At 39.1% G+C, this 19,041-nt stretch overlaps 1 protein-coding gene across 2 annotated transcripts; it reads left to right on the top strand.

The window, feature by feature from the left end:
- The first annotated feature begins 6,098 nt into the window (after window positions 1–6,098).
- On the top strand, window positions 6,099–17,755 carry LOC137172267 (tumor necrosis factor receptor superfamily member 13B). Of its 2 annotated transcripts, XM_067576590.1 has the most exons (5): window positions 6,099–7,974; window positions 10,264–10,398; window positions 15,456–15,572; window positions 16,044–16,394; window positions 16,677–17,755. In XM_067576590.1, exons 2-5 carry the CDS (start codon window positions 10,284–10,286, stop codon window positions 16,937–16,939), a joined length of 846 nt encoding a protein of 281 aa, XP_067432691.1. In that variant the 5' UTR covers window positions 6,099–7,974; window positions 10,264–10,283; the 3' UTR covers window positions 16,940–17,755. The 2 variants fall into 2 exon arrangements, with proteins under 2 accessions (XP_067432691.1, XP_067432692.1); XM_067576591.1 differs by lacking the exon at window positions 6,099–7,974 and having other exon boundaries at window positions 7,990–10,398.
- Window positions 17,756–19,041: the final 1,286 nt, after the last annotated feature.

The following is a 19,041-nucleotide window of genomic DNA, read 5'->3' as shown; positions in this document are numbered from 1 at the left end:
TGGTGGCAGGTGAGAGGAAGGAGATGTGGATTAAATGCACAGAGTGAACTTTCATATGCACCTCTAGCCAACTCAATATGAGTTCTAGGAAAGTCGAGTTTGAATGTCAATGTTAAAAATGTCAGTGAACGCAGACCTTTTCCGCCAATACAATAGATTTTTTATAAGGGGTCAGCGCTGTGCCAAAGCAGAGTCCATGATCCAACCTCAGTACGTATGACCTTTTCAGTAACAAGATAACACAACGTCCTGTCCAAAATAGCCCTGAAAAATCTTATGAAAAGTTCTGTGGCATAGTTAATATAAACTGGAACAAAGTTAATATAGGCCAAATTAGAATCAGTGTAAGAAAAACTCACATGAAGTGCATAGCATGGGGTACTTGTACCAAACAGGATGGAAAAGCTAAACCTGAATTTCCCGAGGCTAGACGAAAGTTTTAAGCAAGACCAAGCCAGTTGGAAATCTTGTTTTCAGCTTGGCCCTTACATTTTTTCACATTTTGTTTTTGTCAAATTTTGTTCTGCGAGGGCTGTACTCCTTCAGCCAAAATTAAAACAAGGCTGGTGTAACAAAGCATGTATTCCTGACTAGACAATGCGTATTTGTCATGCAGTATTTACCTTAGAGTTAAGTACTACCTATTGCTAATCATTTATCGAGGTAGGTGTTAATCTTTCATACAATGGCTGTTATAGTCCCCCTACACTCAAAAATATGTTTTTGTTCCTTCAGTTGGATGTTTGAGCTTCACTGTGCAAAATGATGTATGAGCAGATTTTGACACTAGAGGGCTGTTTTCACATTGATCTACTGAAAGTGTAAAGTTTCTCTGTGCTCATTGAAAATTGATTTTAAGAGATGGGCCTACAAGCATGATTTGCGACATCACAACTAGTTTGGAAGCTGATCATGGTCTGGTATGAAATTTATAGTGTGATGTGGAAACTTGAAGCCTCCAGTGCACAAACACTGAGAATGGACTTTATAGTGAAGCAGGAGACATCTTGTGTCCAGCAGTTAAATTTCTGAGATGAAATATATTTACATATTAATAGATTCTAGATTTTTAATGAGGCAGAATGAATAGATGCCATTTTAAGGATTTTAAAGTGGTAATTGCACTTTTTTGTGGAAAAACCAAACCAGACACACATTATTGTTCCAAGCAGATTATTTGTATATGTATTCATATATGTCTGGAGGGGATCTTTAATCATCATTAAACCTGCAATAACAGATTTTTTTTGGCCACTTGGGGGCAGCAGATTGAGTTGAGTTGTGAACACAACATTGATATATTATTACTTTTTAGTTTGATACATGTTGGCAGACAGTTGCCATTATATTCATCCTGCAGATCCAGTGGAACATTAGCATCAATTTGGAGTCACGTTTCTGGACATTTCATTTGGTCTCCATTAACTCTGGGGGTAATTATCTGACTCTTTAGCTGCCAAATGCTCCATTATGTTCACCAGCTAGTCACTAACTGTATCTTTTTGCTGTTTCGTGATGGGCAGATAGTGTAGTTGGTGTTTTGGAGTTTTTTCACTGCTGCCAGATGCATCTTAAAACAATGCTGATGAGAGGGAATCAAAACAGTTAAACTGTGGGTTGGAGAACCAGAATAATGAACTGACAGACACTAAAATGCTTCATAGTGCTGGGAGTCAGGTAATAGCACTACAAGGGACCACTCTAGCACTCAGGTAGTCAAGTGATGCACTGCTAATATAGAAACATTGAATATAGTTGCTTGAATTTCAAATTTTTTTAACTGGTGAAGTGAAATTATTGACTTTTTATGTTTTTAATCAGAGAATCAGAGTCATTTTATCTACTTGGAGCAATAATAAAAGTTTGATTTGGTGTCATTTTTGCAAGAACATATTGAATACTACATGTAGAGATGGAGGAACAAGGTTATTTACAGATACCACTGAAGGGTTTTGCATTGTAATTTGCTATTTGGCTCATAAGAACAGAATCTCTATGCTGTAGGATGAATGATGGATTAATGCATGAAAAGGAACAAATAGATGCCTACTCACAAACTGGTTCACGTAATGGCAGTCAGAACATTTCAGTGGAACAAGATGAGAGCACCAAAGCTGTGCCTGCTGCATCAGATGTCCATTCCAAAACCTCCACCTGCGCATATTAAATGCTTTCATCATGAAACCGGGGGTGTGTTTGGGTTTTCCACTGTTCTATATTGGGCAAAATGTTCCTCAACACTGAAAACAGTGAGATATTCTGAGGTTGTCACTCTGACGTCTGAAACAAATGTGGAAGTGCAACACAATCTGTTTGATCTAACACAGATAACCTTGTGGGAGGAAACCATGTTCGGTGGTCTAGCAGATATTTCATGGGAGCACTGCGCAGTATGTGGGTTCTCAGTCTTTGATCATAGCACATGTTCATACTAACATCAGTAGTAGTGAGACACCTTTCATCCCCTCCAAATCCTTTAGTTGTGACTTCTTCCAGCCCCACACCCTCATCTTTCACACTACAATTTCACACCAAAGTTAGAAAACAGATTTTTTTTTTTGGTGCCACTGCTCTGCCTTCCTGAATCATTAAGTGCACGATTAAAAGTGGCAAATGCAGAGTTCCTGTGGGATAAAGAGAGTATTCAGAGGTGAAATGGTGCATGTAAGCCTCTGTCAATAAACGACAAGTACACAGAGATCAGGCTGCAAACTATTGTCGATGCACCGATCAAGTCTTTTCAAATACTGCAGGCTGTCTCCATCTACTGGTCTACCTCTGATACTGTTGGGGTGCTGTTGTAAATGAATCCCACTACAGCAGCAACACTCTTAAAAGAACATTACCCTTAATCAAAAATGTTTTCTGGCTCGCACTTTGAGACTAAAGCCTGTAGCTTTGTATTTTGTGTTAAATGCTTCCATTTGGCTTCAACTTCACCATAAAACCAACAAGAATAAATGGTTTCTCTACATTTACCATTTCATCTAGAAGATATGAATATTGCTCCTTCCTGATGTTGTACATGCAAATATTTCAGGGAATCGAGATCTTGATTTGCAGCATTTTGCATAGGTTGCTAAATGCCCAATTTGGTCATGATTTGACAATTTTTTGTTGTTCTGTTTTTTACTCATGTGAACTGGCTTCCCTTTTCCCTTTTGTGAATTTGACTACCCATCTGCAGTGAGTCTATTCTGGGTGTTCAGGTTTCTGAAGGTTTTCTGGTTACAGGTGTGATCTGAGCAACACAACACCTTCGTTACTTTTTTCCAGGTTCACACCAATCACTGGCCATGTATGTGTTTTATATAATAGAAAAGTCAGCAAGAGAACTCTGACATTTTATTTTGGAGCTCTGCCTTCACCTACATGTTGAATTCTTTCATGTACTGTTCTGAGTATTTCATATTTTTAAAAAAGAATTTACATAAATGCATTGCTGAATGCCTTTTTCTGCATGTCTGCATCCCCAGATATGTTGTGATATGAGTAATCAGTGCAAACATTAACATTCCTTCCTCTTTGAGTGTTGGATGAGATAAACAATAATGCAAATATTTAAATTTGCATGTTGTGTACATATCACATTTCTGCAGTTTGGAGTTTTTGGGGCCAAAACTTTTCCACAGGCTTAAACATTGTCTGTTGCACACTGTTGACCTGTTAATGATTAAACTGCACTCACATATTTTTGCACATCATGTGTATCTGCATTATATTTTTTTCTGCATCTTCTCATTTTCCTCACACACAGGTGAAACTCTCCTATCAACTAAATGTTTTTTTTTCCCAGGAAGGAAAACAGACTCTCTCTTCCAGAACTCATAGAGAATCTTTGTTATCTTTTATTGGATGTTAACAACATGACATTTAATATACTCACAGTTTTACATTTTTAGATTTCTGTAATGTTTCACATTCTTTTCAATGTTTCACTGCTATCACTGTTGCAATTTTGCACATTAATAACAGTTATTCATAAATAAAAGTAAAAAACTCAAGGACACAGAATGATTTTAAAAAAAATGCAAAAGGGAAATGAAAAACAAAAAGATGATATACACAAAAAAACATTAGTTGTGTGTGTGGAACATTATCTTTGAACATATCATGTTGTACTATAACATATTTTATTTTATTATTCACTATATTAAAAATAGTTACTTTGTCTTTCCTTTCCTGTTTTGTTTAAGATACTTGAGTACAGGTTAGATTAGATAACATTAGATGGCAAAACTTCTGGTTTCACAGTGACTCAACATAGAGCCAAGTCATCATTGTCATCACGCTTCCTTAACTTCAACTTCTTGCTTTTAGTCTTTATCTTTTTGCTCACAGCAGGATGCATTCAGGGGATTTGCATACTCAAAGTGGAAGTCCTACTTTTTTACTGTATGCTTGCTCAGATGCACTGTAATGAATTCCAAAGACAAATTATTAGGTGAAAATGATTAATTATTAGATGCTGAGTGTTTTCAGATCGTTTTATGTTTTAATACTTTGCTTTCATCTGTTAGAAACAGCTCTAATGACTATTAATGCATTAATATTAATTATTAATTTTAAATCCTTGGCTATCGATCACAATTCTGTTACCATTTATCTCTTTTAAAGTGCTTGCACGTGTTTACCATCACAACTGCACCTGTTGTTCTCAGTGGACTGTGGACTCCCATCCTGCTGCTTCCAGCTATTTGCTTTTGCTGTCACAAAGCAGAACAAAACTAGGATGTTGTAAAACAAAACTAACACATTTTAATGACTTGTTACCATATCGTTTCCTGTCTCAACAGCTGCACAGCAAAGCCTCACTGTAAATCTCAGACTGATGTCAGTCTGTGTGTGGATTCTTTGAAACCTAAAGCTGTCTTTCAAAGTTGATCTTCTTCCAGATTTGTTGTGATCCATCACTATTGTCTCTCTTTCTGATATCCTCTCTTTACTCCATTTATTTATTGAATACATACATCATTACAGTAGGTATCAGTTTAGCAAACAGACTTCCTTTGCCTAAGATACAAGACTTTCAAGTACCTGTTATGAAACAAATCTGTGGTTATTTCTAGAGCACATTTTTAATAATTTCAGGTGTTCATGGTGGGATTTACTGTTATTGCTAGTCTAAAGCTGAGAGGCACATGGACAGATATGAGAACTGAACCGAGATGAAATACTGAGAACACATCTTGTGCTCAGTGGAGAGTAAAGCACATGTTGTGGGATTGCCCAACAGTTTCAACATGATGTTGAGAAAGTGGGTTTAGTCACATTTTCCAAATAAAACACAACATATGCATAACACACCCAGCAATGCATTCATACCCCTCAACACTTAGTCACCGTGGTCGCTCTGAGTGTGTGTTAGAGCTCTATCAGTATGACTTTTAGAAGACTGACTCAAACACTGATTGCAGCCAAGAGATTTTAGTAGTTGCACAAGTTGAATGGAGATTACCTCTGTGTGATCAAGGGCTGACAATGAAAATACACCTATATGTGAAAAGCTTGTTGTTGTCAGTAGACCTTTTTCACAGCAGAAAATTTGACTTGTGACAGTAGGAAAAGCACAGGTGTTACTAATCACATTAATGATGGCTCAGTTTAATTATGTGTCCCAGGAAACCACTTCTATGAGCCTGCATGCACAATACCTGGACCCTGGACCGGAACAACTACAGTAACTAGACTGCAGTTTGATGTTATTCATTATACTTGAGGATTGCTTGCTATGACATGTCAAAGGTGTACTGTAAAAGGGTCTATTTCTTGATAGAAACAACAGATGGGTGACAAAGGAAAAACCTGAAGACATTAGTAAATAGGGTCGGATATTGTGGTCAAAAGCGCACATTTGAGGACCTTGATGCTCGTACATTAGTGCGATATGAAAACAGAAGAGCAACTATTCCTTGGGTGACTGAGAATGTCAATGCAGGACGTGGTGAGACTGTTTCAGCAAGAACAGTCTATTGACGATACTGTTCGTCATTTGCAATATTTGCAACGATGCATATTGCACTGTCTGACAGTTTCTTACACTGCTATTTGCAATATTTGCAATAATGTAGTAATACTGTATGACCTGTTGCTCAGTCAAGTCAGGATCGCAGTTTTTTTTTTTTTTTGCACAATACTATGTTGTGCAATACTGTACTTTATAAACTGTGTACTGTGCGGTGCAATACCTGAACTTACATGGAACTTATACACTTTGTGATTTTGATTTTTAAAATTTTAATTTAATTTAACTTTTTTGTGAAGGGTGGGCTAGCAAAGTAAGAATTTCATTGTTTGGTGTAACCGCCCATGTTAACTGTGCACATGATAATGAACTTCTTGAATCTTGAATCAATTACATAGAGAGGGATATTATAGTAGGGTTGCAGTGCAAAAACCCCTCATTACAAAGGTGAATGTACATTCGAGAATTCAGTGGCGCACACACTATAGGCACTGGTCTACAGAGATGGGGAAAAAAGTGATATGGTCAGATGAGTCATCCTCCACTATATTCTTGACAAGTGGGTGAGTGCATGTGTGGCGTACACCAAGGGAACAGTACATGTCTGAATGCTTGACCCCTACAGTGAGGGGATTTGGTGGCTCTGTTATGCTGTAGGGGGCATTTTGCTGGCATGGTTTGGGTCCACTTGTCCCCTTAGAGGGAAGGATCACTGCAAATCAATACAAAGTTATTCTGCGTGATCACCTTTATCCTATGATGAAACATTTCTATCCTGAGTGTTCTCTTCCAGGATGACAACGCCAAAATTCACAGGGTCTGAGGTGCTATGATTTGACGAGTATGAAAATGAGGTGAATCATATACTATGGACTGATATGATGTTTAAAAGACCCGAAACACCTAATGGCCTCAGGATACATCACTGACGACGTGCCCTAGCTCAGCTTCAGCGGATGTGTCATTACAACGGACTGCGCAGTCACCAGATCTCAACCCAATTGAACACCCATGGGAGATTTTGGACCGACGTGTTGGACAGCGCTCTCCACCACCATCATCGAAACTCCAAATGAGGGAATATCTTTTTGAAGAATGGTGTTCATCCCTCCAGTAGAGTCCAGAGACTTGTAGAATCAATACCAAGGTGCATTGAAGCTGTTCTGGTGGCCCAACACCTTACCAAGACCACCAAAGGTTGTAAGCACCAAAAATCCTTCAGAGTAAAGTAAGGAGTGTCTTTAGTGGACTCTCTGATGGGGGCGTACAATACTATTCACCAGATGACATGTGAGAGACAAAGTGAAAGAAGCTTATATGGTATGATCAGACAGAAATCGAGCTTTTTACCCACCATACGTACATTTTATTTGACACAATACAAACACGTCACATCAGCAGAAACACACCAACCACAAAGCCTGGGGTTGGCAAAAAAGTTTGTGAAGAAAGAGGGTAACATGAATAAAAAATAAATAAATAAATACTGTAGAAAAAACTGCTCCAGACTGAAAAAACTGAGACTTGGGAAAAGATTTCCCACAAGCCAAATACACGAGTCATAAAGCCAAAGGTTTCAAAACAACAACGTTAATGTACTGAAGTGACAAAGACCTCAGTCCGATCTAGAATTTGCAGCAGCTTGAGCTTTATCAAGTTTTTGTTTTTGTAGTTATTTAAGTCTGTTTGTGGAAATTCATAATTAAAATTGACAGAAAAATATATTTTATGATGATCAGCGTCAAAACATCCAGTACATCCACTGTGATTCATATACAAAACAGTTTAAGGGGGACTGATTTCTTTTTTTTATAGGTACTGTATATTAGTCTAACCTTAGTGTGTGCGTGTGTTTTAGGGTGGCAGGGATCCTCGTCACACACGGGGGGGGGGAAGTCCCAGACCGGGCAATGAGTTCATACCCAAATGAGCATCTATGTTGAAATACAAGCCTGTCTCACACTCATCGTCAAACCAAGGACTCTCCCACTGCTTCTTCATCTTGCCAGGTAAGAGATCCCTCTGAACATTTATTTTCAACCCGTAACGGGTAACATCAGCAGACTGAGTGTTGTATTTTCAGTATTTGTGTTTCAAGTAGGGCTCAAACTCTCAACTTCAGCCCTTGATGTCACAGCTTCTAATATGTGTGAAAGTGATAAAGACAAGAGCTGTAGGTGTGTGGCGGTTCGGTTGCCCTCAGTCAGCTCTGTGATTACTGCAGACATCTTCATTTTGCTTTGAATGTTTAAAAAAAAGTGAAAGTTTACTTCTGTCTACAGTTACACACACACACACACAATAACAGACAATGTAGGTGAGACCGAACATAAGAAGCTTACAAAGTCTCTCAAAATGGGTAAAAAGATAAATAGTAAAGCAAACTACAATAAAACTCACAAAGGAGGCACAAACATACCTAAATCCATGAAAAAGAAGACACCTAACTCTTAGTTATGATTTTGGTTTGTATGGAAATACACACTTTGGTTTTGGATATTTGTGACTTAAAAAAACATATTATGTGTTTATGATAATTACAAATTACTTACCGTCCTTGAAATCTGAAAGGGGGTGTGAGTAAGACACTGAGTGCTGGTTATCAGGGTGTGACAAATATACTCTACAATGAATCAGGTTTACAATTCTATGTGTGTGAAAGCAGCGGAGGGCGGAGGTGGTTTAGATGTGTGTGTTTTTTTCACGGTCCGCTGACCCAGTGTTCGCTGGAGCGAAGAGGGCTGTGTTTGAGAACAGACATGATTTTTGAAAGAATGGAAGTTTACATGTTGGAGCTAGCGCAAGGCAGGCCTGTTGATGATTACCCTTTATCTATAAATTCATTGGAATTTGTACATTTCTTTGCCCTAAAAAAATTTAAAAATGCCAAAGGAAATGGGTCTGCTTTGCTTTTGAGGTGAAAGCAGAAGAGTTTTTACAGTTTAACAGCCTCTCCCTCGCACATCCAGTGTACACCCACTAATACTGACGTTATACTGTTGCAAGTGCAGAATACATGGTATGTTTTTCTGCAGCCACCACAAACTAGTGCAGCTCACAGTTCCTTCTTCCGTATTGCAGCTGAAGCAGTAGTGTAGTACAGTGTAGTGTAGTACAGTATACAGTTGTAGTACAGTATGGTACAGCACAGTATAGTAATGTGCATCATAGTGCAGTACAGTATAGTGTAGTATAGAAAAGATAGTATAGTATACTGTAGGACAGGATAGTATATTACAGTGTACTGTATAATGCAGTAACATAAGCAAGTAAGCTTTTATTTATATAGCATTTTTTAAAACACACAGTTACAAAGTGCTTCACAGGCACATACACATGCAAAATTGAAACAGATAGATTAATGAAATAGACAAACATGACACAGAGAGAAATCAACCAAAATGAAATAAAGCAGGACATGGGAACAAGAAGGGAGGTCTATAGAAAGGCTTGTTGATACAAATGGGTTTTGATGCGTCGTTTAAAAGGATTCAGCCGATCTAACAGATTGTGGAAGATGACTCCACAGCGTTGGGGCTAAGAATGCAAATGCATGGTCACCTTTTGATTTGAGGTTTGTGCGGGGGACAGAGGGCCAAGATTTGAGGATCGAAGAGGTCGTGAAGTGGAATGAGGAACGAGGAGCTCAGAAATGTAGCTAGGGGCGAGGTCATGGAGTGCTTTATATGTAATCAGCAGGATCTTGTAATTTATTCAGAATTTTACCGGAAGCCAATGGAGGGACGCGAGAACATAAGACTCTATTGATCCCTGTCGAGGAAATTCAAGTGTTACAGCATCTGAGCGAGTCTGAATAAAATATATACATAAATAATTAAATAAAATATATAATAAAATGCAGAAGAAAATAAAGAACAAATACAAAATAAAACAAAAAGTGACATTAAAACAGTACTAGTATAATATACTGTAGTGGTATTACACAGTAAAGTACAGTTTAGTTTAGTATATTTAAACCCCATTTTGACAAAAAGATGCAAGTTGCAGCTGTGGACTTTAACTTTGGTAAATAGTATATTCCCAACTGTTTTCTATAATAAAGTAGGTTGTTGTTTCAACAGCTATGTACTACTAATATAGTAAGTGTACCTATAGATGATTAGAGGGATGTTTTCAAGGGTCTGGTGTAAAATACTGTATGTCGCCTACATGTGCATCAAGCACATTATATCATTCTCATGTTCATAGCTGCTCACCTTCTGCAGCTGTTTCCTCTACATCTCTCTTCTAATGTATCTGTGTGTGTGTGTATGTGTGTATGTGTGTGTGTGTGTCAGTGTGAGGGTTATCGGGGCTGATGGGTGGAAGCTGCCCTGAGGGTGAGTACGAGGATGCCTTGGTCAAAAGATGTCTACCCTGTCACATGGTATGCCATCAATCACAGATTAACAGCAAATGCAACAATTACTGCGGTGAGTATAGCAAAGCAAAACTTTGCTTATATAACACATTTCATTCCATTTCATCAACATGCAAGATAAAACATCAGACTTGAGTAAACACAGTTAAAACAAACACATGAATAATACATGTTAGTTAAAAATCATTAAAAATAATTAATAATTAAGACCAGCAACCTAGACTACTTAAAAGTGCAGCTAAAAAGAAGATTTTCAGTTTCGTTTTAAAAGATGACAGCACTGGAGCACAGCTAACATGACTGGGTAAGATGTTCCAGCTGCTGGGAGCATAAAAGCTAAAAGCAGCTTCACCAATTTTTCGTGGAGACCCTGGAAATAACCAGACGGCCTGTTCCAGATGACCTGAGGGGTCTCACTGGTTAATAGCTGACAGGCATGTCAGTCAGATATTGTGGTGCCAGACCGTGTAGGGCCTGAAACATGAGCATTAAAATTAGGGCTTAAAGGGTTTAAAATTATTTAAACAAGCAAATAAATAAATACACAGCAAACTGAAACACTTAAAAGAGAAATATCAATACAAAAATTCCCACTTTCTCAGTGGCCCTGAATCAACCTTTGTTTGGTCCTTTAAGTATATCTTAATTTCATTGTTCTCTCCTTCTATCTGCTGCTCTTTCTCGTTTCTCCGCATCGAGGAATGTCAAGCTCTTAAAACATGGGTCTAGGACAGCAGCTTGGATATATATGCTGATCTTGAAACTCCCTGTGAGCTCCAAGCTCTTGTCAATTTTTTCAGTTAGTTTTCTCTTCAGTGCATTTACAGTCGTGCTGTCATCATCGTGCAGCAGCAAGTGGCGTCTGTTCATATTTATTAGCATGGGTAGCGTAGCAGACAGAGATGCATTGACATCCTGCGAGAGAAGCTCAGTGAGAGTGATCAAAGGCCTCAGCATCGAGACGATGTCCTCCACTGCCCTCCGATGGGCAGCTGTGAGCCGTTGGGTGGTACCGGGGTCTGAAAGCACAGCTGTAACCTGCCACCTCTGTTCCAGGAAGCGCTCCAGCATGAAGTATGTGAAGTTCCATCGTGTCGAGACATCTTGGACGAGTTTTTTTCCAGCCGCTTTATGTTGCTTTTGTTTCTCAGTAGGAGCTGCTGTAGCCTTGGGACTTTTCTTAAAATGCCCCACAAGATGTCTGACAGCAGCTGTGATTTGACAGATCAGATCTTGTTTCAGAACTGCATTTATGCACACCTGCAAAGTGTGCCCCGCACAACCAACTCCCTGGACGTTATCCTAGGACGGGTTCAGACAGTAGTACAGCGCACAACACCATATTAGCAGAATTGTTTTGTACGACTGTGACCCTCTTTTCTGCAGGAATCTTAAATTCCTCCATCACTTCACTGAGTCACTCTGCTATGTTGGCAGCTGTGTGGCTCACCTGCAAAACTTTTGTTTCCAACACAAATGAATGTAGTCGCCAATCTTCAGAAATAAAGTGTGCAGTGACTGTCATCTCCATCACCCTCCATCTGGTTAGAGCAGTGGTTCCCAAACTTTTTTAAACCACGACACCCCTTCATGAAATTTTTTGTCACTGCACCCCGAGCCACTCAATCCCCAATATAACTTGCATAGACTATATGTACAGAGAAGCTTATCAGTTTAACAATTTTATATTATATTACATTAGACTACATTGTATCAATATGAATTTGACAATATAGGCTTATTCTCAGTTACTCAATAAAAGCCAACAGGTGCTGGGCAGATTAACACATTAATGATATTGCTAAAAATAAACAATGAATACAATTGAATATATTATTATGTTAAATGTATTTCTTTCATTTTCTTCAATTAAAATGAGCTTAGGAAGTTAAGGAAAAACAAACAAAACCACCCAAAAAGATTTGGGGTATTTTAACGGGACACGTGAGCCTGCAGGTCTGACTCCCCTGACAGGACGTCTCTTGTCTGGTTTTCATTTATACCAGCGATGAGACATAACTCCACATAACTCTAATAAATAATATGAATTTGGGAATGTGTAATACCACAGTAAATGCACACAGACAATGATGGATATCCATCTTCCACGAGCAACCAAAACCTGTTTGTTAAACCGTTAGCCGAGTGCTTCGGTCGGTCGGCTCAGACTCTCTGTGTTGAGAGCTGAGATGTTTCAGCATTTCTCTGAGTCGGCATTTGTGTCAAATCTTTCCATCAAGGTGCAGCTCATGAATGGAGTTTGAGGGTTGTTTTTTTTTCCTCCCTGCAACTAACTGACCAATGAAAAATTGGTCAACTAAGACTCTTCTCATTGACTAACGCTTTGGTCGACTATTAGGGGGCAGCCCTAGTTAAAATCTGATAATCAATTCTAAAATTTACAGGAAGCAATGTAATGACCTGAGCACTGATGTTATATGGTTGAATTTCTTTTTTCTAGTTAAAACTCTAGCAGCTGCATCCTTTACACACACATACAGACATACGTACAGTATATTAGGACAGAGGTATAGGAATACATATTGTAGCCCGTCTACCCTCTATATTATGTAGATGGGGCCCTGAGTTCTTTATCCTAATTTCATTGGTTATATAATCTCTGATTAGTTTAGTGTTTTTAGCTTGGGTAACTTTGGAAATCCTATGCCTCCTGAATATAACTTATTGTGAGACCACAATGTAACAAATAACTAAGTGTACTAACCCTTTAACACGGTACAAAACCACAATCTAATATAAGTAGGTATAGTGTATGAAGGCTATATGTCCTTTAACCTCTGAAATAATAAAAACACTCGGAAACTGTTTAAATTTAAAATGAATAATTTCTTATTTAATTCTAAAGCAAAATTAAATTAAAATAATATAAACTTGAATCTCAGGAGAGTTCACTGCTTTTGTTTCACAATTCACACAGTAGTTTTCCCTTTTTACATTTCAATTTTAAATAAAATTAATTATTTGCTTTTACTTTTGCGTTGAACCATCCCAGTGACCAAACACACACCAATTATCATTCAATGCTAAACAGGCAAAATGATATAACAACAAAATAAAATAAAATCTTTGCAGGCCTGATGCGGTGCTTGTGATTGTAGGGATCAAAACTTGGTGGTCGTTTCACTTAATATAAAGCATAAAACAAATAAAGCAGTTTGGTACCGTTTTTAGAGGTATGGTATCCTCCAGAGAAAGCTAACAGTCCACAGGTCTCTGTCCATGGGCAGGATGGCAGCACTCGGGCATATTCACAGAGTTTGGTGGTTATCCAGTGTTGCCAGAGGAACTCTGAGCATTCCCGGGTGGCTCAGAGCACTATCTGGTTGTTGTCTCTCGTTTCCAGGTCGGAATAAGTCCAGACAAAGCTACTTTGTCGAGCTGTGTTAGCTAGCAGCAGCATACAGTCCATTCACATTGCTAACTCACTGCTCACTTCATTAACAAGCAGTCTCTTTCAAGTTGGCTACAGCGCGGCAAACTTCGGGTAGAGGTTATCTGTTACTCCCAAAACATGTCCTCTCACAGATTATCGAGCTGACCATCTTAGATTCAAGTACATACAAACTTCATGGATGTATTATAAGAGCTGGATACCGGACTAAAAATGGCGCCCATTCAGTCCTATAGGAATTGCTCGCCTGGCGCAAACGCTAAAAAAAGTTTCTAGCTTCCGGGTTTGCTTCCGCGTTGTACGGCCCACTGAATATGCGCAGTAGAGTTTCCCCTCCTGTACCCGCCCGCGAGTTCCCGCTCGGTCCGCAGACTTTACATTGTGATGACGTCACGGATTTTAAAATCGCTTTTCTCGGCTTGAGGAAAGTTTTACAAACATAAAACCTCCATGAATCAAAAGTTCATAATGGAAAGAGTCATAATTGACGTTTGCAGTTCGAGGTGTCCTGTCAACAGTTTTACAGACGTTTGTTTTACAATGGTGGTCTATGGGGAAAATCCTTTTTGGGCCGCAGGGGGATTTTTCGCTGAAATACCGCGAGTGGCCACTGGGAAAAATTGGCTACAAGGCTGAGCGGCGGCGCCCTATCCAGCTCTTATTATACATCCATGATAAACTTTTCCCTGCACAACTTCGGATATCAACACAGAAAAACTCCCGCATTTCCTCGTTAACCCCCTGCTGCTTTCTTCTCCGCTCCTCCAGCCTCTCCCTTCTCTCTCTCTTACTCCCCTTGTCTGCGTACACACACACACACGTGTCAGCCAAGTAACACACAAACCTATTTGACTATATACACCTCTCTAGAAAGATACCACTCTATTAAATTAGAAGCTTTTTATCAAAAGAAATAAAATAAAATACATATATGCATTTTTAACATCCTTAACATTTTTACCCATGAACTTGACTTAAACACAATGAGAAATATGAATTATAAACATACTGTTTTCACAAACCCTATTTATTTATTTATCTATCACAGACAACTTTTTATGTATGCATGTTTTCTAACCGGGCTACAATATGAAAGTATGATTATGATAGGTTATAAAATTCAAAGGTCACAGGAACATTTTCACATATTTATTACTGGGACTGTGGGCTTTGACCATTGAAGCTGTTACCATTAGAAAACTGTATTGTTAATTTTGGTCTATTGTCACGTTCAGTCCTATTGTAGATGTTCGTTAATCTGTCCATCCTTCCTAAATGTAAATAATAAATTTTGATGAAACATAGGGGAATTTCAAAATATGTATACAGTAAACAATTTACAATTACTCAAAGTCCTAAAGACAAGTATAGTGCCACCAACCCATATAAAGGGGAGAAGATGGTATTTGTCACTGTAAACTTTTGAAGGGATGTTAAAAAAAGCAGGACGGCGGGCTGGAGTATGCACAAAAAAAGGTGATATTTATTATACAACCCTTTGCAGTGTAACACTCACTGTATATGGGCAACATTTTAATTTTTGAGGAATTATTTCCTTGCTGACTGTCATTGGACAAACCAGAAATATCCCATAAACTATCAATATAATGTAATGCCATATGGAGAAGTGAATTCAGTTTACCATATGTCCTCCACCTCCTCTGTTCACTTTCACACTGTGTGTCCTCCCCTGTTAGTGTCTGCACGTTGTAAGGCACTGCCTGGCCGCTTCTATGATATGCTGCTGAGGAAATGTGTGACGTGTCATGAGGTTTGTGGTGGACATCCACCAGAATGCTCCCCGCACTGCCAAAGTGAGTACTGACCCTGCTGTGCTGGCCTGATTAGAGATTTAATTATGTGCTTACTTCTTCTTTTCTTTGGAGACAAAAATGTTGTTTTGTTGGTTCATTTAAATGTCAATGGATAAAGTTTTCATTATGACTTGGCTAATTGTTAAAGTTAAATGGCAAAGAGGGCACTAAAGAGTTATGGCTTGAAGGCCATTACTCCAGTGAAATAGAGCTGAATGGCATTTGGTTTACAGACATGAAGAATGCATACTTCTATGACTCCCTGATGTCCTGGAGATTAGGGTGACAACCATGTACAGTAACATTCGTGGTTAATATTAAAAAACACTATTAAAAATGTGGGTACTTTTCAATGAAAACTGTTTGCAGCAGGTGTGTAGATTATGCCAAGAAACCTGGATACTGCTTTTGATAAAGATATTGCTGTTAAGTTTTTCTAATGTAAAATGCACTTGCTATTTTGTCTCGAAGGTCTTTCATCTCATGAACGGACAACTAAGCTACCTATCACCTCAGCTCCATCACGTCCCGTGACCACTAAAAAGCTCCTGATTAAACTTACCTCACACATCCCTAATTCCAGAGGGCTTGAGGTATCGACAGCATTGGACGACTCCACTGTCCTCCTCTACTCCCTCCTTGCCGTATGCATGGTGTTGCTGCTGTCGAGCTTGTCTCTAGCCTTGGCAGTTTTTCTGCGGGGAGCCAGGGCCAAAACCACCAAACAAGGACCCAAGGCAGCTAACCACAGCCAGGAGCGTGTGATCCAGCCAGGCCAAGAGGTTGGTCTGCTGAGTGGCCAGCTGGAGCGAAGCTCTAAAGGTTGGTGTGGTATAAATACAAATCAAGGCTCAGATCAGTGTAATAAATTAGTGGTTTAGCTGTAATGACATTTGTTAGACCAGTGGTAAAATCATGTACAGCCGTTTGCCTTCAGGCAGATCTCTTCAGGTTCTTTTTTTATGTTCAGCAACTAAGAAAACAAATTATTTGGTATTTCAAAAGTATATTGCTGTCTCTAAATTACAGGGAAAAATGTCTTGGCACGTTTCATATATTTTCCTCCAATGTGTGTGCACACTGCCCTCTCCTGTCCTTCTACAGATTTTGTAACAAATTCAAGCCGTCCCACTGACCGTGACCCTTTAGAGGATTCCAGCCCCACTGAGACCTGTGTGTGTGTCCACTGTTTCCCTGATCTGACAGCACTAGGCCAGGGCAATGACAGGCCACTGAGAGCACCTTACTCTTTCAACCAGCAAGCTGTCCCCCTGCAAGCCCAGATCCAAAACGGACGTCCCTCCTGCACTGGGGAGAGCTTACGCACAACTGGACTGAAGGCACAGGCGGAGGCTGCAGTGGGATGAGGCTCATTCGTTTCCTCTCTTATCTATGTCACACAGGGAAAATTGGAATGAATAAATGTGTCCCCCAACACATCAGAGAGATTCATCAGCATAGTGAAGGAAAAGAAAAAAAAAGGACTATTTGTTGCTTTGAAAAAAGAAATTGCGGACACTGTCACAGCATGAGGCAATATTTTGTAAGTGTGTGTGTGAAACTGAAAAAAGGCGTTTAAAGGAGTGCATGCTCTTCTATGACCTCTATCAACCTCGCAACAAGCAGCAACAGTGGGAGTGCTTCATCAATAATTAGTATAAAAAGCCTCTCTTTATTAAAACAAAGAATTAAAACAAGTGAAAGACCAGCTTCCCATTAGGGATATTTCAAAAACTGTTGTGTGGTTGATTCATATTAAATGTGAAAAGCTAAATGTTTTCCTCCCTGATGAAGGCGTAGTGATGAAATGTGCAAGTTTGCGCCACAGGGCAGTAAAAGAGTTTATTACTGCATATTGTAAGTATATCACTGAAATGTGGCAATGTTCACTTATTAAGAATATGTCCTTAATCATTAGGGAGTATGTGTGTCCAGGGGTCTTACGAGGTCATCTGGGCATGGAAGACAGACATGTTAGGGTCTTGACCTCCAAGTGGACTGCAAAGGACTGTTGGAGATTAACTGATGCTTTGCTTCACATTGCGTCATGTCTTCTGTTAGAAGTTGCACTTCAACACATTACAAAGCTGACTGCTTACTGACCACTGACATGCATGTATGCTCTGTGCTAGTCAGTAAATTAAACTATCTTCTCATATGCAAATAAAGAATACAAATTTGGAGTATGTGTGATAAAAAAAGTTGCTATTGGCACTAATGTTTTGCTTCTCAGCCCATAATCTTTTCATTGCGGGAAGAGAAAAAAAAGAGGTGGAGGAAATAACATGTGTTTGACTTGAACAACCAATCACATAGCTCTGTCTCACTGACTGCCTGTAATTCAACATGCCAAACAGTTGTGATAAGCAAGGACTGACTACTGCCGATGGTGGCCTGATGCAAAACTACAGGTAAGAGTCACATACAGAAGCTTAACAGTCCAAAGGTATTTGATAGCTAGCTGTCAGCTTGGTGTGTCAAGATCACATTTCTACAAGGTATAATTTTAGAAAGCTAGTGTCACACAAAGGCACTTCTTGTGTGTCTAAATGCGTGACTTTGGCTTGGTGCTTTTCCACCAGAACAAGAGAAGCGCACCATACATAAAAACACAATACAACAAACAGTACTACTGCTAGTAAGCATTGCTGGATTCCAGATCGAAGAAGCAGCCAGCAGTAAAGGATAAAAGACCTACTCTGATGGAATTATTACTCATGGTTGATTTATTGTGCAGGTCCCAGAGGTGGAGAACTTTGAATCTACTTCTTACAGTGATGCACAACATTTTTCAAATTCCATAGTATCTGAGTTATAGCACATTAAAAATAGTCATCACTTCAAATGTCATATCTCTACATGTGCTCACACCGGGGGTGAAAACTGGGAGTTTTTCTGAAAATAATCACTCATGTGCCTTTTTTCCCCGTGCTACCACAAGGAGTCGCCAGTGTTTTGACTACATATGCACTTTATAACCACCAGCTAAATGTGAATGACTGGAGCAGCAGACGCATGAGCTCATTCTTTCGAGTTAAGTATATGTTTGTAAAAAAAAAAAAGAGGGGGAGAGAGAAGCTGTGTTCACATCATCCATTTTTGAAAGTGTGTTTAACCCTTGGTGAGCTGTTCCATCAGTTAGCTTGAACTAACTGACACAAATTACTGTTGCTATGGTTACCTGCAGTTTAATGCAAGTCTTCAATTTAAAACACAGATATTACCATCCTCCTGTTTAATTAGATATAAGTAAAATAAATAAATAATTCCCACATTAAGTTATTGATGAAAATAAAGAAGTAGCACAAAAGGAGTTTACAGATATAGATTTTTCTTTATTTGAGTGTCTTTCCATCACTGTGTCCAGTTCTTGCAGCAGTTACATGTGTGTGCGAGGAATGACTGAATGGGTCAAGACAAGTTTCTTCAGATTATGACCCCCGTGGCCGGATCCAGCGATACAGAAGAA

The sequence above is a fragment of the Thunnus thynnus genome, chromosome 20 (genome assembly GCF_963924715.1).
Source record: "Thunnus thynnus chromosome 20, fThuThy2.1, whole genome shotgun sequence".
Taxonomy (NCBI): Eukaryota; Metazoa; Chordata; class Actinopteri; order Scombriformes; family Scombridae; genus Thunnus; species Thunnus thynnus.
This window is presented reverse-complemented; position numbering and strand designations above follow the sequence as displayed.

What these genes read in the sequence shown, in the direction of transcription:
- LOC137172267 (XM_067576590.1), top strand. Translation starts at nt 10,284, where the DNA reads ATGGGTGGAAGCTGCCCTGAGGGTGAGTACGAGGATGCCTTGGTCAAA. An exon ending in ATGCTCCCCGCACTGCCAAA is followed by an intron (nt 15,573 to 16,043) that starts GTGAGTACTGAC and finishes TTTGTCTCGAAG; the next exon opens with GTCTTTCATCTCATGAACGG. An exon ending in GCTGGAGCGAAGCTCTAAAG is followed by an intron (nt 16,395 to 16,676) that starts GTTGGTGTGGTA and finishes GTCCTTCTACAG; the next exon opens with ATTTTGTAACAAATTCAAGC.